The 26,591-nt window shown below is 35.9% G+C and overlaps 2 protein-coding genes across 2 annotated transcripts; one reads left to right on the top strand and one right to left on the bottom strand.

Moving 5' to 3' along the window:
* Positions 1–12,188: 12,188 nt before the first annotated feature.
* LOC113331814 lies at positions 12,189–13,345 on the top strand. Its single transcript, XM_026578455.1, has one exon. It carries the CDS (start codon positions 12,439–12,441, stop codon positions 13,231–13,233), a length of 795 nt encoding a protein of 264 aa, XP_026434240.1. The 5' UTR covers positions 12,189–12,438; the 3' UTR covers positions 13,234–13,345.
* Positions 13,346–19,053: 5,708 nt separating this feature from the next.
* Positions 19,054–20,570, bottom strand: LOC113348877 (uncharacterized protein K02A2.6-like). Its single transcript, XM_026592776.1, has 3 exons — positions 20,461–20,570; positions 19,878–20,364; positions 19,054–19,527 (listed from the first exon to the last, which is right to left on the bottom strand). Exons 1-3 carry the CDS (start codon positions 20,568–20,570, stop codon positions 19,054–19,056), a joined length of 1,071 nt encoding a protein of 356 aa, XP_026448561.1.
* Positions 20,571–26,591: the final 6,021 nt, after the last annotated feature.

The following is a 26,591-nucleotide window of genomic DNA, read 5'->3' on the forward strand; positions in this document are numbered from 1 at the left end:
TTTATTACACATACGCTTGATTCCCGAATTCAAAAACAACACAATAACCTACATTCATTCGATCCTTTAAATGTCGTTGTTGACATTATAATAACAAAGCTAATACTCCCCCTAATGGCGAGATAGGTAGATTTCATCAATCTGCACGTCTTTGTTATACCAATTAATATGATATGCTACTCCCCCTTAGTCTATGCTTTCACTCTTTCGTTAGATAAATGTTTAAGCATAATTTTTCTTTTCCTTAGTGATACCAATCAATACCAGTATCACTTGTTTACTCCATATATTTCTCCCCGTTTTTGTCACAAAATGACAAAGTAACGAAAAAATAAAGGACAACACGAAAAGAATCTTACAAATATCAAAATAGACTTGGAACCTATAGAGTTAAGCACGAGGGTTCCACACACCATTTTTGATAACCAATATCAAAACCGAAACTACGAAGTATTTTTTTTTGATATGTTATCAAGGAAAAAATTGCCCGAAGCAATTTTCCTAGTTTAGTTTAGCAAACCAAAAATCAACTAAGCAACTTAGTCCCTTTGCTAAACCGATTGTACAAATAAAACCGCTTCATTCGATAAGACCAAAATAAAGATAACTCTATTTTTCTCATCAGGTTCTAATTATCCATATAACTTAGACCTTTCAATTTTAAACAAGACAACTACTAGGTTAGTTAACTAGCATTTCTTGTTAAGGCATTCGATTAGACTTGAATAACCGAAACCTCCACTTTGATAAGTTTAACTAAGATAAACTTAGCTTCTCTTATCCGGAATCGAATTGGACTAAGCAATCCATCCCGTAAACCTTTTCTTTCGTTAAGCCATAAATAATTCATACAAACCAAATAAATCAACTTGCATAATTGTTCACCTCAACCGGAAGCAATTGAATCAACATAAGCATTAAAACACCGCAATTGCACCGAAATTTTGTAAGCCTAAACAATTGATACCACACAATAAAGCAAGATAACAATAGTTTTTCTTAACCGGAACCAATTGAATCACACACTCATCCATACACACATAATGGAATAAAACATCAATTGTACCGAAATTTTGTTAAGCAAAAGCAAAATACATATGAAATAAAAATCAGGCTTTTCTTAAACAAGAAAACAATTAACTAACAACATTGTTACCTCAAATTGCGCATCCACTTCTCCAATATGTTTGCATCTTCTTCCAGGAAGAATTTATATCGAAATTGAAAAAGTGGGGGTACAACAACCATACCCAATATTTCTCTTAGCAATCTGTATGGACAAACTCCAATATACTTTCTAGAGAATCAACTAGACAGTCAGACTCAATCTAGATAAAAAGTATATCAAAGAGTTTATATCTCAATATCTTGATTTGATATATACTCAAGCAAATAGAAATTTGCGAGTCTTTATCAAATACTAGAGAGATAACTTGGATGGTACCAAAGATCAATATCCAAGTGTCAATCAATTTAAATCAACAACCAAAAGGTCGGATATTCTAATTGATTGAAAAACGCACAACCTGTGATATTTCAATTATATAACAAAATATAATGCGGAAAAGAAGTAACACAGACACCAGAATTTTGTTAACGAGAAAACCGCAAATGCAGAAAAAACCCCGGGACCTAGTCCAGATTGAACATACATTGTATTAAGCCGCTACAGACACTAGCCTACTCCAAACTAACTTCGGTCTCCCAATCAATCTCACAGTGATCCAAGGTACAGTTATGCTCCTACGCCTCATATCCCAGCAGGATGCTACGTACTTGATTCCCTTAGCTGATCTCACCCACAACTAAGAGTTGCTACGACCCAAAGTCGAAGACTTTAATAAACAAATCTGTATCACACAGAAAAGTCTACGGTGATAGATAAATTCGTCTCCCACGAATATACCTATGAGTTTTTTTCCATCATTTGATAAATCAAGGTGAACAGGAACCAATTGATAAACCGGACTTATATTCCCGAAGAACAGCCTAGTATTATCAATCATCTCACAATAATCCTAATCGACGCAGCGAAAAAAAGATATTGTGGAATCACAAACGATAAGACGAAGTGTTTGTGATTACTTTTCTATCTTGCCTATCAGAGATATAAATCTCGAGCCAATTATTACAATCGTACTCGTAACAATAGAAGATACAAGATCAGATCACACAACTACAAGAAAAGTAGTATCGGTTTGTCTTCACAATCCCAATGAAGTCTTTAAGTCGTTAACCTGGTTTTAGAAGAAGAAACCAAAGGTTAAAGGAGAATCGACTCTAGCTATGCAACTAGTATCACACGTAAGGTGTGGGGATTAGGTTTCCCAGTTGTTAGAGTTCTCCTTTATATAGTCTTCCAAATCAGGGTTTGCAATCAATGTTAGCTAGGTAACAAAGCATTCAATATTCACTGTTAGATGAAAACCTGTGTAGATTCAAGCTAATATTTCTCAACCGTTGGATCGAAAACTTAGATTGTTACACACAAATGAAATGTCCACTTTTGGGTTTACAAACCGTTCCCAAACATTAACATTTGTTGGTTCAACAATAGTTAACCAAATGGTTAGCCGTATGATCACTTTCATATCCACCATATTCTTCTTCACCATAACTAGTTTTAATGACTCAAATGAACTAGTTAGAGAGTTGTTAAATTGCTTAGATCTTATGTAGCTACACAAGACACAATCGAAGCAAAAACGGTTTGATTCACTCGAATCGGTTCATGAACTTTATAGCCACGGTTTGCAAAAGCATTCCTTAATTTAAATAAGCATGAGTTCAAGAACAACCGGTTTTAGATATAACCTACTCAAGTTCGCGGACTTAAGCTCACGGAAGGAGTTCACAAACTCCAGCAGAAATTCTCGGGTCGAGAACTTCCGCCAGTTCGCGTACTTGGCTCACGCCACATTCCGTTACTCTTGATCAACAAAGTTCGCAAACTTTGGTTCATGGAATAAGGACTTATACATATATGTGTTTCCACAACAATGCTTTTATCCTACCAATGGTTATGTAATCTAAACTCTCATTTCAATCATTGAAACATTCTCAGAGGACGTTATATAGCCGTTATTCACAGACCATTTTTCGTCAGAGCAATTTCTAAAGTGATTGAAACATAACATGACATTCGTCACTAGGTAAAGATGAATTTGGCAAAAGCGAAAGCTTACCAACACATATTTCGAGAAATAGATAGGCGAGTTATACTCGGCTCGAAATACCAAATGTGCACAATGAAAATCTATACATCAGCACGACTTTTGTCTCAAGAGTAGGAGATAGAAAAGATAGACTTTTCAGTGACAGATAAGTTCAAGTCTCCACATACCTTTTAGTCGATGAAGATCCACCAGTTCCTTGAGTAGTCCTTCGTCTTGTATGATGATTTCCATGGAGTCTTGATATCAACTAAACTTTCTATCCTAGTCCGAGACATTTATCTATGTAGGCTAGAAATCAAGACTTATAGTTTTGATCACTAACATTGACAAACATGCTTGAGATAGCAACGCATGCGAGTTCGACCGAGCAATGCTCTAACAGAAATATCATTATGTTGTCATCCTTATGCAAAACAAAAGAATAACAACAACCAACCTTTACCAGAGAAAGGTTGAAAATCGGTTTTAACAATTGCAAGCAAAGGTTGAAAACCGTCGAAGAACATATGCTTTTATGCTAAACCAAAACCGATTCAACATATTGTGACCTTTTCACATATTGTTTCTACCAGAACCCCTCATGATCCTTTGATAAAGCCTACCAACATGGGCTAGAACTTAATCCTGCTAAATCAAAAAGTCACCCAAACCATAAGGGTTTACTATATTATGAGATCGAATATCAAGGTAATAAAACCGAAATCAAACATCTCATAAACATCCATAGCAATAATAAAGCATTCAAGCACCGTCTATGTAAATCAAAAACCATCACAGGAAAAATTATAAATCAAATAATTTTATTCATAATAGACTTAATACAATCATTGAAAGAAATCAAAAATTGATGTTTATTTTCCTGGATTAAGCATTACAGCATATAACTTAATCCCTAGTGGTGCTCTTGTTGTTCACTGAGGTTTCTTCAGTGTACAAACTTTTAAAGCATGTCTCAAGAGACTTGTCTGCAACCACTTCCTGTTTCTCAAGTTTTTCAACTTGAATCTCCACATCAGCAATATCATCTTTTGATTCCTCAATCTTATCTTTGAGCCAATCTTGATTTCGAACTGTTATAATGAGATTGGTTCTTAGTTCCTCAAAACTTTGGATATAGTCAATCATACTGTCAGAACGAATCCACTTGGTTTTAGTTGGATCTTGCAGATTGTAATCCAACATACATTACTCATCTTGTGAACCAACTGAACTATCAGAATCATAATTAGACATGATATTTGTTATGATTTTATTCTTCCTCTCTGTATTGATTCCTTGACAATCTTTAACCTCTTGAGCTTCCTTCTTATTATCCTTTGAGATACTACGAGTTATTGGAGTCATGCTTGCTCATATATATATATATAAAGGATTGATCAGGCTATCAGAATACAGACAAGAGATAGTTTCCCTTTAAAAGAGAGAACTTCCGGACCGAAAGATATCAGAGAAACTGAAAAAATATTAACAATATATTACGTTTCCTTTGTCCGAACTTCCCAACTTGGAAGGTTTATTAAAATTCGAAACTTCCAAATATAACCTAATTTTTGGAAGATCATGATAAACATGAACATTTTTAGACAACTATGGATTCGCATCTATCCATAAGGTTTCACAACTTTTCTGATAAACAACTACACAAACAAATGTGCTCCAGATTTATTGTGCCTTTCCCATCCATAAACATGAGCACGAAAGAGGATAAGAATGCACAATTTTGATACAACTAGGTTGCATCGGAGTAAGATTTTTCTAGCTTACAATGAATATCAGAAACATAGTTCATGTTTCTCTTAGGGAATTTCTGCCTAAAATATTTTCTCCCAAGACAATGATATTTTCTAACTCTAGAGATATGATCATGTGGAGAAACTGTACTGACGTGAGAATTTTCGGAGATAGGTAAATCTCTCTTAATTCTTTCAATGAGATTTTCATAAGATTTTCTCATTCTAAGGACTTCCTTATGATTCAAATCAGTGTGATTATCTGAAACAATTATCGGAAACTCCTGATTGTTTCTTTTGGCAGAGATTCTCTCTTTCCCTTTCTTCTGGAGTCGTTCTTCATCAAAACTAGAATTGTTTCGATATGGGTGTGGAGGAACCTTCTTCCAGAAGAGATTATCAACTCTTTCCTCGGATTCTTTTGAATTGATCTTATCGGGTAGTGGTATAATCCGTCTTTCTACTGAGGAATGGTCTTTCGGTTTTTTAAGACAAAAAACTTCCTTCAATATTTTTACCATCGTATGTTGAAGAAGTATGATTTTCCTGTCAAGTGACTGAAAATTGTATTCCTTAAGATCACCTTCACGGAATCGGTTCAAAGTTTCCTTTGCACAAGATTTTGTTTGATCATCAGTAGATCTAGAAGCTGGTTTTTCATCCTCTTCTGACTTGATGTAGTTAGGAAATCTACCATTATCTTGATCTGTTTCAGATGTGACTAAATCGTTTTTATCACAGTCTGTAAAAGTCGAGCAAGGACTTTTAGTTTCCTCAGTATCAGAAGAAATCACAACAGAATCATTTGTCAGAGTCATAGGATGTGTCTCTTTATCAGTAAGAGATTTACCAAGAGCTTCTAGTTTGACAGTGAGATCCATATTCTCTTTGGTCAGACAATTCAGTTGAATGTCTTTATCTGTGATCTCCTATTTAAGAAGATTTGTCTCTGTCTTTAATAACACCACTTTAGAAGACAGATATTTTATAGGCTTTAGGAGTTTTACCAACTCTTTATCAGCATCTTCCTTTCCATCAGAGATGGACACAGATGTTTTCGCAACTCCTGGATCATGAGTCAACGAAGTAGTAACATCTTCAACTTTTGAGTATTCAAACTCTTGCATAACGTTAACTGAATCAGACATAGATTCAATTTCTTATAGGTTGGATCGCACCAAACACAGATTGTTAGATATTTTCGTGTTCTCCTGCTCTGATACCAATTGAAAAGGCGAGGGTACCCAAATATACCTCAAGCTAAAACTTTTCCTACCTATCAGTGCTTTCTACGAAAGTGATTGTCCATGGACTGAGTCGAGACAATGCAACTAATCGGTGCACACTTCGTGTGATCGTCTATGGATATGAGATCGAGACAATACAACAACGAAGTATGTTTACTTAATAAAAAAGTTCGGACTTAACCAAACACAATAGGATTGCTTATCAAGTAAATAGGAATTAACGTTTGTGTAATTTACTTTAATTATAATAAAAAAATTATAATGCGGAAATATAAAGTAAATGACACAGCAAGATTTTGTTAACGAGGAAACCGCAAATGCAGAAAAACCCCGGGACCTTGTCCAGAATTGAATACTCTCAGGATTAAGCCGCTACACAAAATTAAATCTAACTTCGTATAGTTGAGACCAAGTAAGTAAACCTATAGTTCACCTAGTTCTGTCTGTATTCCCACGCCTCCAACTTATGAATAAGTTACGTACTTGGAACAATTCTTTTGGTTAGTATTCCAAACAGTAAAGGAACAACAAATATGTTTGGTATCAACTCTCTTCAACCAAGTGATATGAGTCAGACAAAGGCTCTTCTGTTTATCTTAACATAAACTCATTCGTCAGGTTCTTAAATCTATCTTATGTTCAATCACCAAAGGTAATTGTTAAGATTTTGCAATCAATACTTTTAATCACAAAGAATTGTATTGATGCTGATCTACACAACTAATCAATCTAATCTACCACAAGGATAAACCGATTATAGTTGGATCCTCTTATACCGAAACAAGTATTGTGCACACCAAAGATTATGAACCCCAAATCAGAAATCTTCAATATCTTATTTGTCTTCAAATATTCTTAGATCTTCAATACACAACAACTTGAATATCTTGTGATCAATCACGCACAGAACGGAGTCTGTTAACAATGGATTATCACAAGATCATTTTTAGCACTAACAACAGTCTAAAGATCCTTGTCGAAACTTCGATCTAGTTTGAGTGAATCTTATATCAGAAGAGAAGATTATCAAGCATAAAAAAACTAGGTGCAATCAAAGTTCAACCACCGTTAGTCAATCAAATCAATCGAAAACACAAGATAAATCACAATTATCTAGTTTCCCACCAACGGTACTCGTAGAGCTTATCAATCCCAAAGAAGACTTTATAATGAGCGGTCGTAAGAGATTTCGCCTAATTAGGTTACTCTCTTCTCCGAATAGGCGGCTTCACCAGTAACAACACAACCGAGGAAGTTTGCTGTCACGAAGGATTAGTTTGCTAGAAATGCAAACTTCAAGTATTCATAGACAAGGAAGTTTGGACACCAAGGAATTTCCAAAACCGAAAATATTCTCAAAAATATTCACTATATTCCAAATTCGGTTTTCATAATTCCTGGAAATGCTCTGTCCAAAATAATGACCGAAAATCTCTTTGGAAAATCTCAACTAGTAAATGAAGATTACTAATTGTCATTTTCCTAAAATAAAATTAACAACCCTAATTAAAAGATTCTTAACTTATTTATTTCGATCCTGGGATTTTCTTCCTGTAGCTATTAAGGAATAACTTTGACAAATAAAAGATAAACATTAGTGTACGTGTTTAAAGTATGCCGACATCCTTACTTTGTAATTCCTCTTTCATACTTACAACCTTGAAACAGATTTTCCACACTTCCAAACAAGTTTAGAATTGGTTCATTTGAATTTCAAGAACTATGCGATTGATTTAGAAACACTCAATCACAAATCACGGGTTTAACGGTTCTACCAAAACAAGTTTCGTCTCTACCTCCATGTGAGTACTGTGCATAATCACACTTGCTTTCCAAAATTCGGTTGACTAGGTACTAGGATCTGTTCCCCACATATATATGGCATCTAACTTATATGTGTTGTGCATGTCCATAGGATCAGTTCCCCTTTGCCTAAAAACGTGTTACACATGTCCATAGGATCGTTTCCCCTTTCTGCTACAAACTTGCTGCACCTCATACAAGGATTGATTCCCCTTTGTGATGTGTTGCACCTCTTCATAGGATCGGTTACCCTGTACCCAGATTCGGTTCAACAAAACACAAACTCGATCATACCATCTCAGGTGATTACTTAAGATCGGTTTCACTAATAAAAGTCATACCAATACATAAGTCAGGTCTTTGTGAATAGTTTTACCAAGAACACAAACAAGTCGTGAGCGGTTATACTAAATCACACATATTGGATGTTCACAAGATATGCAATGAATAACAATCCCAATAACGCCTGGCGATTTCCTTTTCGATTCATAAACAAGTTTATGAACTTACTTCCTTAAAACACATGTAAAACATTGTTACCTAGGACGAAATCCTCACCTCATACCTATACATAATCACAATAGCATTTAAACGATTATGTTGATGTCTTATCTACAAAGTTTAATGGTTAAGCAATAAACTTCATATTGTATTCCTTAATACTATGTCTATCTAGAGTGTTCATGCTTCGCAGTTTCGTTTTCAATATGCACGACTTGAAAGATACGTTAGGGAATGAAACCGTTCAAGTCAAATATCACTAACCTCAAGTGGAAGGATGATGATGTTGTTGTAACTTCTTACTTCTTCACTTCTTCAAGTCTTCGCAATACTTGTAATGTTTCATATGCTAATACTTTTAAGCTAACATATACAAAGTTGACTCTACTACATAATCAAGCGACTCTTAAAATGAGCTTTGATTCACTAAAATATGACAACCAAACTTGACATACCAATGCTTGGTGGGTTCAACCGAGCTATGCTCTAACATAAGTTGATTGAAATTCGAATTTGGGATGAAAATCTGGGGAAAGATCGATTGAACGACGAGCTTGTGGTATATTATTCCACCAGTTTGCATATGTCCAAAGTTGTCCGACAATTTAACAAGGACATGCATCCTGGTATCGCTCTCATGATTAGTTGAGGTTCAAATGTAAGCAATTGATACCGTCTAAAGGAAGATGACGAAGATGTGTTATGAGATGAAATTCCTCTATCTACGTGCGTAGACGTATTTCTGTCCTTAACATAATGTAATCGACCAAATATTTCATCCTCAGTGATCTTGTTAGCTAGATATAGCTTAGTGCCGACGCAACGTCTTTGATGTGATATAATGAATGTAACCACATACTTAAAAGAAACTATTGACTTGAGTTTTTTTATCCCTGCAAAAACATACGCAATCTAAAAGTTGTTGATTGTGAAGGTGCAATAACTTGTTCACCCATGAAAGTAATCAGGGAGAGACATGGGCGACTTATTTACCAAGTCATCAATTATATTAACTTTTGGAAAGTATATGACTAAAGGAACTATCTAGAAACTCCTCTGAATGGAATCAGGGGGAGATGTCGACATCAACAAGAGGATCTGAGGATATGATGTTGACATATTCTAGTCCGAAATGTGAAGCTATGTTTTACTCTTTTTTCTTTCGATCGAGATTAGTTTTTTCCCATATGGTTTTTGTTACTCGACAAGGTTTTTAGTAAGACAACACATATACACTAGGTACATGCCGAATGTTGAAAATCTGTGGATCACATTGACATTACTGAACAATATCAGAATCAAAAAAAATGAAACACAATAGTTTGTCAAGCGAAACCACTTTCAGAATCAGCACAACAAAACAAGGAGTATCGCAACAGTTTTCAGGACATGTCAAGTAGTAATAGTGATATTAATATTACACATCAATGCTAGTTTTCACCAATCACCCACGAGACGTAGAAAGGTATTATGTATGGGTATTCGGCAAAGGCATACTTCAGGACTATCACGTTGTACTCTTTTCCCTTCTCAAGGTTTTATTCCATTGGGTTTTCCCTTGTCAACGTTTTAACGAGGCAACATATGCAGAGTCCAACTGCACTCTAAGCTTTCTTACTGTTGTACTCTTTTTCCTTAGTTCAGGTTTTGTCCATTTGGATTTTTCTAGCGGGGTTTTAATGAGGCAATAGACGTTGATACGGCGGTCATCGAGGAGAGAACTAAATTTGAAGAACTGCATCTGAAGCACTATATGGGAAGCACTACCTATGAACCACTAATATTGGACCGCGTAAGGGAGAGTATTGTAGGCCTTGAACCATGTATGTGTGTGGGGCCCATATAAATGTAATCAGGGTTTAACTCATAATCTATATATACAAGCTTAAACTTATATAACATGTAACTTATCTCTAATGAAAAAGAGTTCTCCTTCTTTTATTCTTTCATATTCTACTTCAACAATGTTTTTATTTTCGACTTCGCTGGGGGTCTAATAGATTTCATAGTACCCACTCGCATCCAAACCGAAATCCAATAGATTTTTAATATGTACAGAATCTACAAATTGGGTTTCCAGTCCAATAAAATCTCACTGACTCACGTCGGATCGGTGGGGTGAGTGGGTTTGCACAGCTCTGAACTAAAGTGATAAAAGTAAAACTATTAAAACAAGAAGTGCACAAAGAAGCACGAGATAGGATGATTATCAATCCATGCCGGGCTTAGTGCGTCCATGTTCGTTGTTTTTCTTTTATATATAAGTCAAACCATGACCGTTTTTGGCCTTTGTTGAGTTGTGGTTGCGAGAACTATACTGCTGCCTACTGGACACCATTTAGATATTCCAAATTGACAACATGGTCTCATCAATTACAGATTGGGCATCAGTCACTTGGACTACTACTAAAAATTCCATATTGTTGCTTTTGGGAAACGCTTGAGAATTGAAATCAGCCTAGTTGATTTTATTCTGTTCTCTTTAGATGTCATCTCCTCCCACTTTTAGAATTTTGAGCTACTCTTTAGTCTCTTTACTACTTGACTGTACTTTCACTGTTCATTATCTGTGGGAGTTTACAAGGGGAAGACAACGGCAGATAAACTACCTTTAAACCAGTAAAACTATGGATTTCATTATCTGTAGGATTGAGGGTGCTTAAGAGTTTCAACTTTCCAGCTGACGCGGGGAGGCATCTGCTAACTCAGTAGTACTATAATTGTTTTCTGGTTACGAAATTATGAAAGTAGTGAAGGAATAAGTTCTCTCCCTCTAAACCATCTACGAGAAATATGTATCAAGAAGGTATTCTTCTTTACATAAGCAATTCCCCAACAAAGATGCGGGAAAAAAATTCATGGATAAAATCAAGCTATAATATTGTATAGTTTTTGCTAGATAGGAATAATTCCTCCACATCATTATTCTCTTGAATGTCCTAAATGTTCTTATCCTTGTTAACGAAATTCTCCTGTTTTTTTTTCCAGTTATATCATGAAGTATAGGGCATCTACATAATCTTGTTGTTGAGTGAATCCCCATACGTTTATAGTGAAATGGACATCCACTGGCTAAAACTTCACTAAGAGAGGTACTGGATGTAGGAAAAAAAAGACACCCAACCATGACTATTTGAAACTGGAATAATAATTTGTATATTTATCCTTATATTCTATTCTATATATCCACCAACTTCTAAATTGTGCAAACATCAATTCTCAGTTGAAGTGAATCGATTCTTAGTGATGTGTCTAATAATAGCTTAGGAAAATATGTAAAGCAAATACTAGCTAGTACTTCGATTAATCTTGTATAGTAGGCCACTAGGCCCTTGTACAAATGAACATGCTAACAGTGAAACTAATCTCTAAACTAAGAATCCTTAAACTTTATGTGATCATATCATTGATCATATGGCATACACCTGGAGGATTATCTATACATTACTGCAGTTGGATTCTCACGCATCAACTACGTACACGATATGATCGACATCATATGATTACAGATCAAGAGAAGTCTAAATTCCATACATGAACCCATTCGATGATGCTCTATGTCTGCCCTACATGCGCACTCTTTTTAAGTTTGTTAATTTGTTAAACAAAATTCAAATGACAATGAGGCTTTGAGATATTTTCTAATAAATGGATTGATTAAGGCGTTGATGTATATATATTATCACCTTGACCTCAAGTACTATACACAAAGTTTAAGTACACAAAAAATGCCATCTCACTTTCACCAAGGGCCTGAACCCATACTAGTCCATTTTTTTTAGCATCAGTTCTTCCAACATCTTTGAACTACAAGCCAACCAAAAAGAAAGAACAAATATCCTTAGTCATGAACTGATGAACTGATAAACCTAGCTATGTAGTCATCTCAGCCATTCTCAAGTAATGTTACTATATAACCTAGGTCCGACTGTCCATCACTTTGTTCTTCCGTTGCAGTAGAAGCCTGAGTCGAACAAAAGGATGAAATATGGAGAGTTCATAACACACTTTCACCATCAACACAAATTAGGATTCGAGTATTCAGAAACACCGTTCAAATGTGATGGCTGCAAAGAAGTTGGAATTGGTTCGCGTTACAAATGCAATACCTGTGATTATGATTTACATACCCATTGTGCTCTTCCTTCCCAATCTATAATTCATCCTTTCTACCGTAAATGTTCTTTCCAATTCATGTCTCGACCACCAGGTAACATCCCACGTTATTGTAATGCTTGTCAAAAGGATGTTAGTGGGTTTGTTTATCATTGCAAATTATGTGGATATGATCTTCACCCATGTTGTGCTAAGCTCCCTACAGTTCTTGACGATGGGGACTTCAAGCTCTTTCTCTATCGGAAAGTGAGTGCTTCCTGCCATAAGTGTGGACGCAAAGGACGGAGTTGGAGTTACCGTTCCAAGTGTAAGAAGTATAATTTACATGTAGCTTGTGTTAGAGAAATGTTAGTTGAGAGTTGGCATGAATTGTACTACGGGAGTGCCAATAGTAATATGAGTCAAAGTAATTGTAATACTAGCACTACTGGTAATTGTAGGAACTTGAATTGTAGTAGTAATAACAATTATGCGAAATTGGAAACGAGAATTCCTAGTTTAAAAGGAACACTTCAGAATCATCATCGGAGGAGTAAGAGGAATAAAGTAAAGAAATGTTGCGAGATGGCTGCAATGGCTATTCAGTTCATTATATCAGCTGTTCTTGGTGATCCTACTGTTATGATTGCCGGTGTTGTTGGGTCCTTAATGTCTAAGTAATACTGTTGGTGTTGTATGTTGTCCATCAGTTGGGAACTAAAAGTTCAACAATGATGTATTAGTGTCATTATCCTTGTTCAAGAAATGAATCAGTTTTTCACTTTTTCTTTTCTTTTGCTTTGTCCTTGGTTACTAGAATCCTTTTTACTATTTCGAGAAGTATTGATAATCATAAGTTGGACCATATGTTTCTAGGCAAAGGCAAAGCCTGTCGGAGGCAGGGAAAGGAAGGGACTACCTGGGCCTGCTTTTTTAAAGGCTTCTCTTGGCAGGGCTTTGACAGTACCAATAAAAATTGGAGGTGAGCAATACATCCAAACCCGTGGATTTTATCCAACCCACTCTGCATTTTGATGGGTGGACACCGGATCGCCTCTCGCGGATTGGACAAGGATGAATTTTTGAAACCTGTATTTTTCACAGATTGGATGCAAGTGGAACATCACTCATCCATTGGACGTCCGACCCTAAGAACAATGTTTGTTTTATAGATGTGACTAGAGCTAAATATTTTTTCTTTAGAGATCTTTTTTCCCTATTTCAACAATTCTCTTCCTTGCGCTCTCTTGATATGTAATATATATAGTATCTTATTGATTAGAATTTGGTCTTTGTATCGTTGAATATTTTATTTTTAATTGTTAGAAATCCCCAATTATTATATGTTACTCTTGTTCTGTTTGAATTACTTAAATTTCAGTAAACTAAGTTATATTACTCTTGTTAAATATTTACCTATTTTCGATAAGTTTTTAAGCAATCGTCAATCCACCCGCATCCAATCTGCTCATTCACGGATGTCAAATCCGATGGGTAATTGGACCGGACGTGGATGAAAATCTCAAATCCACCATTTATATGGACTGGATTCGGGTGATACCAAATTCGCATCCATCCATGCGTTCCTTACCCCTACTTAAAAGCAGAACTTATACAATTCATTATATAAAAGATCTGGTCCTGCACTTTGTTTAATGTCACACCCGCTAATGCACCTTGCAATTTTTGGCACGAGTATGACCCGACAGTAACGTAGTTCTGTGAATTAATCTTCACTTACATTACTTCAGCCTTATAAGTTAGCATCTATGCAAACATCAACACTCCACTAAGTTATGGAACGAAAGACTTAACTTGATTTTATCTTTTCCTTCAATTGTAGCCCACACTACAAACAAGGGTTATTCCATGCTTATGCTTCCTAGAATATGGGGAGCACTTATGAATCAATCAAGAACACCTAGACAATCGTAATCCAACAAACTTCTTTTTATTAGATTAGAGGAAGATTACAAAAATCATGTTCAAGCAATGTACTTACAAGCTTATTCTCCAACTAAGTTTAAACTCATATCTATTACACTGTGGTGCCTCTACACTTGAAGACCTGCACTTGTAGAAGTTCTCTGGCCTATTTATAGTGTCAAGAACCCATCCAATCCATGTGCAACTGAATTGCACAACCTATGATCATCTATTTGCCCATAGGCAGTTATCCTAACCGTAACAATGATTTTTAACTGCTAGCTTTTGTGATGGTTTGCATATTGATGCTACACTTGTCCTCGACGGTTAGGGAATTTTAAACTTTGTTATAAAACTACTTTATAACCGTCTCAAACCAACTCCTTACTTGCGCATAGAAATTATAACTGACAACATGAGCCAACATCCAACCATCATAGCATTATACATGTTTTGGCCTGAGCCACTTCCCAACCATCATAGGGCTATATAATCATCCTAGCCATGCACTTAAATCATATTGATGCCAACATCCGACTAAAGTCATGCCAATCATGCCTTAATATGTTGTTTGGATTAGCTTCATACTTTAAGTACATCACTTGCATTCTTTTTTCCTAGCAATAGACAACAATATCGTATTTGGTGACGCCACTGTTTCGTATGCATTGTCCAAGCCTTGGACAATGCTTGGGCCATTGCCTAATCATTCCATGTCTTGCATTGCATCCTTATTTCCTTCCTTGAGCTGGGATAACTCTGAATCAAGGATACGCAATACTATCGTATAATTTTGCTCACCTCAAATAGTCTTTCTTATCTCAGTCATCATGGCGATACATCGTCGGATATTGTACCTTCATCGTCTAGGCCACTGACTGCAATGAATCGTCATCATTTCTCTTCACTGACTAGGCCGGTCATACTTAGATACCTCTTAGGGACAAGTTGGCAAAATTATAGATTTTTTTTGTTGGGGCATACATAGCATTATTTGAGGGGACCTATCCAGAATAACATGACAAGAGATAATACTAAAGAAAGACTAAATTACTTTTTGAATCTCAAATTACAAATTATTCATTTCCTAAAAACAGAGTTAGACAAGTGAAACTTCAGGTTCGCTAAAAATAAAGGGAAAAAAACAAGGATCGTCTGGTTTAAAAAGACAACCTGGTTGACCTCGAGTTTGCTTGAATAAAAAAAAAACAACAACCTAGATCAAAATATAATAGAAAACATTTCCAAACACTTTTGGTTCATATAGATTTTTTTAATTTTTTGTTGTTTATGTTTTTGGCAACAAAAAAAGATCCAAATTATTTCACGATTTGAACAACATAATTAGAATGAAAATCTCAATTTAACCTATTAATCCCACCATTTATTAAAATACATGGGTAAGGTTAATCATTTTTTACTTCATAGTAACCCTTATTTTGTCTTATTCATTATCCCCCAAATCAGGACTTTTACCTAAAACTAACAGCGGCTGGGCTGAACAATTTTAGATGAGGAAACTCTACCTAACTAACTTGTTCATTTGTAGGGCTGTCAATGGATAAATATCCGTCGGATATTGGCCATACCGATAAGGTTAAGGTTAAGAGTTATCGGATATCCGATATCCGATAACCTCCGACGGATATAAAAAAATCCAATTCGATAAGGTTAAGGTTAAGCTATTGGATATCAGATTTTTATCCGTTAAAATCCGATAGGCACAAGACCGTTAAAACATCGTTCTGATTCTTCTGCTTCTTACAGCGAAATCTTCACATCTAATCCACTAATCTTTTTCTTTTTTATCAATCAGTACAACGTATGTAGCTTTGGCAAGTTTTCTTCACGGATGCTTGATCTTTTTCTCACTGAATCGCTCGTTTGTAATTGTAGGAACAAGAAGAATCTGTGATGTTATCTTTATTCCCATTGTTGACATTAGATTAACTAATAAAAGATTATGTTTCTTTTAGAAGATTGTTCTCAAGAAAGTTCACATTCATGGATACTAATGAAATGCAAACAAGTCTCAAATGAGTTTAGGGTACTCAGTAGAACCAGCGCAACAGCTTTAGATGTTCTTCCGATTGGTTTAATCGATTTACCAAATGAAGTCAAAGAGATTGTTGTTTTAGTTGCTAAACAAGCCGAGAAAGCGAAATCCGAGGTGGAGCTGACTGATGAAAGAACTGCAGTTTTTGTTACTTCCATATCAAATCAATTCGAGAACCAGTTTTCTCCCAATCCGACTGATTTAAAAAGGGTTTTAGATTACTTAAACATTCGAAGTTGGAATCAATGTAATAAGGAGATTAAGTTTTTGGAAGAAGAGAATAGTACTGCAAGAGCTCGGGGAGAAAACAGAGAGGTTGATTTCTTAAGAAATCTGATCGCCTTCGTTATTTATTCTCGCGTTGTGGTTTTCGATTCCATAGACGAACACTGAAATAGTTCTAACAATTTATCTATATTTGATCATGGAAGCAAACCCGGACCGATGATTAGTTGTTTGGATTCGGAAGATTTTCTATGCCCAATTTATCTAGAGATTATGTCATACCCAATAATAATCTCAACTGGTCATTCGATCGAGTTTCAATTCAAAAATGGTTCAAATCAGGAAACTTAATCTGTCCCAAAACGGGCGAGAAACTTAGGAGTATCGAGATAGTTACAACAGAAAATTAGCTAATCTAATACCTAGGGGTGGGAAATTACAAGTACACCCCTAGGCTAGCGTATGTCGGATATTAACCTAACGGACGCAGCCTAATCCGATTCTGATATCAGGTAAAATCCGATAGAATATCCGATTCCGATATCTGATATCCGATATGTCGGATTAAATCCTATAGGATGTCGGATTTTCGGAAACGCATCTCGGATATCGGCTATCCGTTGCTAGCCCTATTCATCTGTAAGTAATTGTTCATTGGACTTATAACAAGGTTCATTAGCTAAATCACTAAGGTGTAATTTTTAATGAACTATTTTCTAATTTAATTGGTCGTTAACCATAAAACACACTAATAAAACAATAAAATCTCCTAGATACTTATTGATGATGTGTTATAACGTGTTAAAGGTATTTCAATAAGTGAGAACAAAATAGATATATGAACAAGGAGAACTCTCCTGGAAAATTTTCTTTGGCGGGTGAAAACCAAAGGAGCTGAAAAACCTATATGCTCCTTTGGAGCCGATTTTAGTATATCCAAATCTCCTACAATTGGTTTCGACCAATCCATAAGATATTTATTACCTTAGATATTTATGTTACTTTACTTCAGGTTACTATATGGAGAAAACCTGGTTGGATCATTCAAAAATCCCATCACTGCTTTTGGTAATGATGCAAATATGTTTTTTGAAAAAATAGACTTGGCCTCTTGATAGTCTGAGTTAATTTTTTTTACAAAGTATTGAAAAATGTTGTTAGATTATTGAAATATCTCATCGTTGTTTTTCGGTAACGATGCAAGTTTGTTTTGCTACAAAACAGTTTTGGCTATTTGATATGGATTTACCTTATTTGAACTATAATTCAGTTGTAATGATTGAAATGGTTTGAGTGAAACTCAAGAACTGGCGGAGAAATTTTAACTTTGATGATTGTATAATGATCCAATTCACTCTATAATGATTCTGAATACATATCAAACGGATAATTAAGTCCTACCTCTATTACGGGGGAAAATTATTTTTTTATTAAACCGAGAATTCATCTCTATCTTTAGGAAAATGAAATCTTATAGTGATACCTACCTCGGAAGGTAAATGACATGCATACATGCAAATTATTTATGTATTAAAAGGTATATACGCATGCATAGCTTAATATGGTAGTTAGAATATGTGTTGTTAAATCATTAATATTAAAATTACTTTGTTATGATGATACAACATAAGAAAAAGGCATAGTAGTAAACAATCAGTTAACTTGAAAATCAGTAACGACTGCATAACCTGGTGTCATGAACCAAGGTGAAAAGGCTAACGGTCTTATCTTAAGAACCAAAGGAAGTAGCAGTAAGGAAAAAGAAAATACAAACGTTTTCAAATAACGATTTTTTTATCATTTTTATATAATGCATGAGTTCAAAAGAATTTGCATTTTAAATGACAGTTTTTTTTATCATTGTTTTATACTGGTTGTGAGTTCAAAAGAATTTGATAACAAATCTCTGAAGATATTGAAATAAAAGCGAATGTTGTAATATGTACTGAACCCGGTACAATTAGAAGACCAGTGAACGAAGAAACTCTGGAATTGTAGCCTAAGAATTAAGTTATTTGATTATTCATGAGAAGAGAGATGTTTCTCTTACACATTTAATACCCAATAAAAGACTCGGACATTCTATCCAATACATGCCATCTGGCAGCTTACTAACCATTCAATCTCTTCTCTCACACGCATAAAAGAAATTATAAAGTAGACAGTAATTAGGCTAAGGGCCACCATACTAAGGGACACCCACTCCTAGCCTAAGGACTAAGGACTACTCTGGTCAGGTCCATGACAATACCCCCCCCCCCCAATGAAAGAATCCTTGTCCTCGAAGATGGAAATCAGGGAAATGAGCAGAAACAGTGGAAGTGTCCTGTCAAGTTGCATCCCCCACCGAAAAATTTGCCACTGAATGAGTAATTGAGGGATCTGCACACCATTTCTGAGGATAAGTCGAGTGTCCAAAGAGCAACTGGATCAACCACCACTTGTCCTTCATGATCAACCAGAGGAAGTTGTAGAGATGAAGTGTGAGAGAGACCAATTTGTTTCTTCAACTGAGAAACATGAAAAATATGATGTACTCTGATTCTAGTGGGTAATTGCAACTTATAATCCAATGCAACCACTTTCTGCAACACTTGGAATGGACCATAATACTTTGCAGACAGCTTAAAATTTTTACGCAGAGCAATGGAGGTTTGCCTATACGGCTGAAGTTTAATATATACCCAGTCACCTACCTCAAAGACTCTGTCACTTCGTTTTCTATCAGCAAAAATTTTCATTCTCTCATGAGATTTGTGTAATGTATCCTTCAAATTTCCAAAATAGTTGTCATTTATTTCAAATAAGTCTCCACTGCCTCCACAGATGTAGTTGCCTGGACTGGAAAAGCCATATGTGGTGGATGATAGTCATACAAATTTTGCAATGGACTCCTCTTAATGCTAAAGTGATAATTGGTGTTATACCACCATTCAGCTAAAAGAAGCCATTGAAACCATTTTCTAGGATGAAACCCATTCATGCATCTAAGATACTGCTCTAAACAAGCATTTAACTACTCAGTATGTTCATCTATCTGAGGGTGATACGTTGTGCTAAGCTTCAACTCAGTGCTCAAATCTTTAAGAAAGTCTTGCTAAAAGTTGCTGGTGAACACCTTGTCCCTGTCTGAGATTATAGAAGAGGGTAGGCCAGGAAGCTTGATAACATTGTTGATGAATGCTATGGCAATAGTGATAGCAGTATAAGGATGAGACATCCCAATAAAATGGTTGTACTTGGTTAATATGTCTACCACCACCAAGATAACAGACTTCTTGTCACTCTTTGGTAATCCTTCAATGAAATCCATTGATTTATGTTGCCAAGATTGCTCAGGAACTGGGAGTGGTTGTAGAAGTCCAGGAGGATGGGTATGTTCTCCCTTGTTCTTTTGACAAATGTCACAAGAGATAACAAACCAGAAAATATCTATTTTCATGTCAGGCCAGAAAAAATAAGCTTTAGCTCTTGTGTATGTAGCATAAGTACCAGAATGACCCCCCACAGCTGAAGAATGGACTGAGGCCATGATGGCTTGTTTAATGCATTTACCCTCACCAATGTATAATTTACTTTTATATCTTAGTATACCCTCAACAAGACTGTAATGTGGAACACCATTGGGATTGACCAGAATTTGAGAAATAAGTGTGTGTACCTTTTCATCTTCCTTATAGCTTTCTAAAATATCCTAACACCAAGCGGGTGAAGAAACTGTGACAGCATTGTAAGTAGCTTCAGAATGAGGAAGTCTAGAGAGAGCATCAACTACCTTATTGTCCACCTCTTTCTTATAATTGGATATCATAATCAAATCCCAATAATTTCATCAACCACATTTGCTGGCACACAGTAGTGATTCTTTGTTCCAAGAAAAAATTGATGCTCTGTTGGTTAGTCTTGATGATAAAATGATGACCCTGTAAGTAGTGTCTCTGTCTAGTAACATCTTGAACAATGGAAAACAATTCCTTCTCATAAGTAGAAAGTGCATTGGCTTTAATCCCTAGAGGATTGCTGAAATAAAAAAAATGATCTCCCTTCTTGCATCAAAACTGCACCAATGCCAGTGCCAGAAGCATCAGCTTCATGTACAAATGGCTTTGTAAAGTCAGGTAAATCAAGAACAGGTGCAGATGATATTGCTTCCTTCAAGGAGTTAAAAGTAGCAGTAGCCTGAGGTGACCAATAAAAAGCATTTTTCTTCAATAAATTTGTTAGTGGTTTACAAATGGAACCATAACCCTTCACAAATTTCATGTAATAGCCTATAAGGCCCAGAAATCCTCTAAGTTCTTTAACGTTTTTAGGAACTGGCCATTGCACCATGCTGAAGATCTTAGCAAGATCATCTACTACACACATGAGTTGTGATGATGTATCCAAGGTACTCTAATTCTGGTTGAGCAAAAATATACTTGGAGAAGTTGGCATAAAGCTGGTGTTGTCTAAGTAGTTGGAGTGTAAGTTCCAGGTGTTGCAGATGCTCTTCCAAGCTGGGGCTATACACTAAGATATCACCAAAAAAAAAAACTAGGATGAATTTTCTTAGCTATGGCTGAAAGATAATATTCAGCAATGCTTGAAATGTAGCATGTGCATTAGTGAGGCCAAATGGCATCACTTTGAACTCATAATGGCCATGATGAGTTAGTTCTAAAAGCAATTTTGTAAATGTCAGAAAGATGCACCCTAATCTGATGATAGCCAGATTTAAGATCAATCTTAGTAAAATTGATAGCCTTGTTTAACTCATCCAATAACTCATCTATCATAGGGATAGGGAACTTATCTTTGATGGTTATGTCATTGAGTTTCCTGTAATCAACACAGAACCTCCAGGTTTTATCTTTCTTCTTAACCAACAGAATGGGAGAAGCAAAGGGGTTATGGCTTGGTTGGATGATGCTAGAAGCCAACATTTCTTGCACCAAGTATTCTACAACATATTTATGGATGTAAGGACATTTATATGGTCTTATGTTGGGTGGGGATGATTTAGGTTTAAGAGGAATAGTATGATCCAATGACCTGTGAGGTGGAAAGATGGATGGGGTATTGAATACATCAGAGTAGGAATGAAGAAGGTTAGAGATAACCTCAGGGATAGCAGTATGTGTAGGGGAGGAAGAAACTGAGTATAAGTTATCAATAATGCCATAAGAAGTCATCTTAAAATACTCCTCTGCAGCACTGCTTCTCATCTGCATAATAGAAGCTTTTTCTTTATCCCCAATGAGAGTTATCTTTTTTCCAACATGAATGAAGGTGATAATTAATTTGGATAAATTGAATAGGACATCCCCAAGCCTTATTAACCAATCAGTACCTAAAACCATATGACATCCACCTAGAGGTAATGATCTATGATCTCCAGAAAAATCATGCCCTACATATGCCACTGTAAAGCAATACATAACCCAGAAATGACTGGCTTGTCACCATTGGAAACAGTAACAAGTAAGCTAGCAGTTGGTTGAACAACCAATTTCAAGGACTTAGTCAAGTCACAGTCCAAAAAACTACGGGTACTCCCAGTGTCGATACGTATACAAATAGCATGTTTGTTAAGAAAACTAGGAATTCCAATAGTATCAATATTTTTATTACCAGTCAGAGCATGTAATGAAATCTCCATGTCACTCTCCACTGGAGAGGCAAGTACTTCCTCCATAGATACCTCCTCTTTTTCCTGAGTTTTTTCTTTTGTCTCTTCACCAACTATCCAAGATAATTGTTGAGTTTTGCAAATATGGCCTTGCCGATAAACCTCATCATAATTGTAACACAACACATTGTCTTTTCGAACCTTCATCTGTTCACAAGTAAGGCACTTAATGGGAGGGAGGATGGGACTGGTTGTGGGTGTAGAATGAGGTGGATATTTATGATTCAAGGGTGGTACTGAATGGGGTTTTGGAGGAAATTGTGGTTGGTTAATTTGTCTAGTATAAGAGAATGATTATGAAAAAGGTTTTGGAACTGGTTTAGTACCTGTTTGTTGGTTAACCAGGGTTTTCTCTTGCACTCTAGCAAAGAGAGAATGCTTGCATAAGAGTGGTAGGATAGAACATGAGAACGGAAAGTTATATCTCTTCCTTTAACCACCCCCCCCCACCCCACCACCACCACCACCACCACACACGCACACACACACAAAATAAAACTCATATAACAAAGTAATGTTCAATCAAGAAGGGGTACTGACTAGGAAAGCCTTCATATATTCAAATTTCTCAAAGTAATCATCGATAGTGGTTATTTGAGATCACTTGTTAAAAATTCCTAGAATACTATCAAGATAGGATTTTCGAATCTAAGACATGCTTGTTCCGATAATTCAAACCAAGAAGTAATAGATCTAAATGATTGCAGGTTAGATAACCATTTATCAGCCTTACCCTCCAAATGCATAGATGTCATGATTACCTTCTGAGATTCATCCCTGATATTGTTGAGGTGGAAGTATCGGTCACACTTGAATCCAGCCTTTAGGATTGTCTTCATCGAACCTAAGAAAATCTAATTTAGGCACCCGGTAGCTTGAGTTAAAATCACGACCCCCTGTAGTATGAAATACGACTCCACCATCACCATTAAAAGAAAACCCTCCTCGGTGAGATCTCACTTGTGAAGTCCCGCCTGTTTGTTCTCCCCCTTGACCATTAGCTTTCTGAGCGAAGTAAGAATCCATATATTAGAGGAACGTATCCTTTGTTAACACTGTCTTTTTTGAAAACGGAAAACTCTGTGGTGAAATTGTTCATTCTCGTGTTTAGATCAGAAAGTTGGGTATTCGTTGACTCTTGAAATCTATGGAGATGTTCATTAACATATTTTACATTTGGAGGACCAAATCTACCCATGATGATGCAGGAATGGAATGGCTCTGGTACCAATTGTACTGAACCCAGTACAATCAGCAGATCAGAGAACGAAGAAGAAGAAACTCTGCAATTGCAGCTTAAGAATTAAGTTATTTGATTATTCATGAGAGGAAAGATGTTTCTCTTACACATTTAGTACCCAATAATAGACCCGGACATTCTACCCACCGATACATGCCATCTGACAGTTTACAAATCATTCAATCTCTTCTCACACACGCATAAAAGAAATTATAAAGCAGACACTAATTAGGCTAAGGGATACCATACCAATGGGCACCCACTCCTAGCCTAAAGACTACTCTGGTCAGGTCCATGACATAATCTATCATGGGAAGAGAAATTCAATTTGTAGCCTAGTTACCAAGTTGATGATTAATTCGTGAATATTGGCGTATTGATCGGAACGATCAAATGAGGCGCTTAGTTAAAAGCACTGACTAAAAACCCGAGTTTTAAAAACTGAAAAAATAAAACACGATATCCCTTAATCTTGTTCATTTTGTCCGCAAAATCTGTGCATATGTCCTACTTACTTTTACATTAAGTCTAAATAGAAGGGTCGAGTAACAGAATTTGTTTCTTTAACAACCTAAAACGGTGATTTTGTAGTCCACGCTACTTTGTACACGCGCAATTGAGGGATATGAATTAATATCCTCATCCAATAGTTTCTGCTAAGGGATATTTTTTAGGGATGTAAATACTAAACTACCCCTTAATACAAATAAAAACTAAATCAAACCTAAATCTTTCCCACTCCCTTTCAAATTCTCTTCTCCTTCTCTGCCGGCTCCTCATTTTGAATGGTTCTTTTTTACATCGCCGGTACTGTATTAGTGATGCAGACCATGCCGGAAGTGATGAAGACCATGCCGGAAAACTATGCCGGCATAGTTAGTTGACAAGTATTCAATACCGAAAATGGTGTCGGCATGATCGATAGATGACTTACAATGCCGGTGTTGATACATGAGGGGTGCCAAATCCAATGTGAACAAAGGGGACTAAGGCCCAAGTTCACTAAGAAGTGTCCATGAGGAGAAAAGGATAAGGAGGGGATTAAGGAAAAATGAGGAGGTTGTATTAGAGAAGGAGTGGCATTAGTGGTAATTAAGAAGGTTTAGGACATGTGGCATGATGTCATAAAAGGAAGGGATTTTGAGAAAGTCTATAAAATGAGGTACATATTACAATGGAAAGCAAGGTCTCTCATACCATTCCTAGAAACTCTAGTCATTTGGTGTAGCTAGGACGGGTAGAACCAAAATCATATTCACCCCTCAACAACCGTCACGGTAAGTTGGGAGTACCTATTTTCTGTATGTTTTGTAACATTTGTCGGCATGGCTAAAACTATGAAGACCCTGCTGGTAAGAAGGTTGCCGGTATGGTATTCATACTTCATCTATACCGGCACTCTATTTTTCAGGTGTGACAATGGCGAATGCAAGATCGGCTGAAGATTCAACATACAACCCTTGTTCAGAAGACTCAGGGACATCTCTTTGTCCACTATCAGCATTTATATTAACCAAATTTATGTTGCCTCAAAATTTTTCCTTATACTCTCAACCAAGTGAAGTGATTATGATTTATACTGATCATTATCAAACTAATCTATTATAATTAACCACTAAACATGATTGATGAAGTGAAGATTAAGAATTATATAAATTATATGAATATGGGGTGACCTTGATTTACTATTTAAATCCCTATTTTATCGTATTGTTATATCCCTCAATTAATTTCCATGTCCCCCAGTTGCTCGTTCTTAATTAAGACATTAAGGTAATTATGTGGCATATTTTCTACGGCTTCTTCCAATTTAACCTTATTAAACGAAGTAGTAAGTGCTCTATATTATACGTACGTGTGCCGAATTTTTCGCGCGGCATTTCTATACATTAAACACGAATCCGAATTACGTATGAGTGCATGTTTGACCGAATTTGCATTTTTCTTCGGCAATTAATGAGCACACTTTTATCGATCTGAATTTTTACCGAACACCGAATTACTAATTATGATCTGGAAATCATATTCTCTCTGTCCCGCTATTAGATGACCTAGTTCAAGTTTGCATAATTCTTAAGGAAAGGAAGGTAAAAGAGTATTTTTAAGTATTTTTTACAATTATATCCTTTTAGATAATAACTAGTGAAATTTTGAAATGATTTATCTCTCAAACTACACCACGGATGTTCGCAAATTTCATACCATTGAAAAGTATTTTAAAACACCTACGAAACGAATATAAACATACCTATTAGATGATGCATATTTCTTATACTAACAATAATCAATTAAAAAGATAATTTTGTAAAGAGGGGGATCCATGAACACTCTTAAATGGACAAGGTCGGACAAGATTTGCGCCATTTTCTCCGGCAAACTCAAATGACAATGAATTTAAGTCTAATATTTTATTGATATGTTCCTATTATAAGACTTTACATTCCTATCAAAAATGAATGCAATTCGAGATAGCAAACCTGACCATTTACCGATCTTAATTTCAACCGTTAATTCTGAACGACTGATATTCAAAGGGGTAGATGGTGGTTTTATACATCTCGAATTGTGCTCATTTTTTGTAGGAATGTAGAGTCTTATAAGAAGAATATACCATCAAAATATTAGACTTAAATTCATTATCGTTTGGGTTTTGCGGAGAAAATGGCGTAAATCTTGTCCGCCCTTGTCTATCTAAGAGTGTCCATGAATCCTCTCTCTTTTATAAATATCTCCTTATTTAGTAATATACGCCATCTATTATAGGATAAAACCTAAAAGTAAATAGTGGGATAGAGGGAGTATCATTTTTTATATTTCATCGAGGTGAGAAATACTCTAATTTTTTCACCATCTCAAAGTTTTTGGGTGCTCCAAATTACTAACTAGGGTCGTGTGAGGTCAGTTGACTGTCCTGGTAGAAT

The sequence above is a fragment of the Papaver somniferum genome, chromosome 1 (assembly GCF_003573695.1).
Source record: "Papaver somniferum cultivar HN1 chromosome 1, ASM357369v1, whole genome shotgun sequence".
NCBI lineage: Eukaryota > Viridiplantae > Streptophyta > Magnoliopsida > Ranunculales > Papaveraceae > Papaver > Papaver somniferum.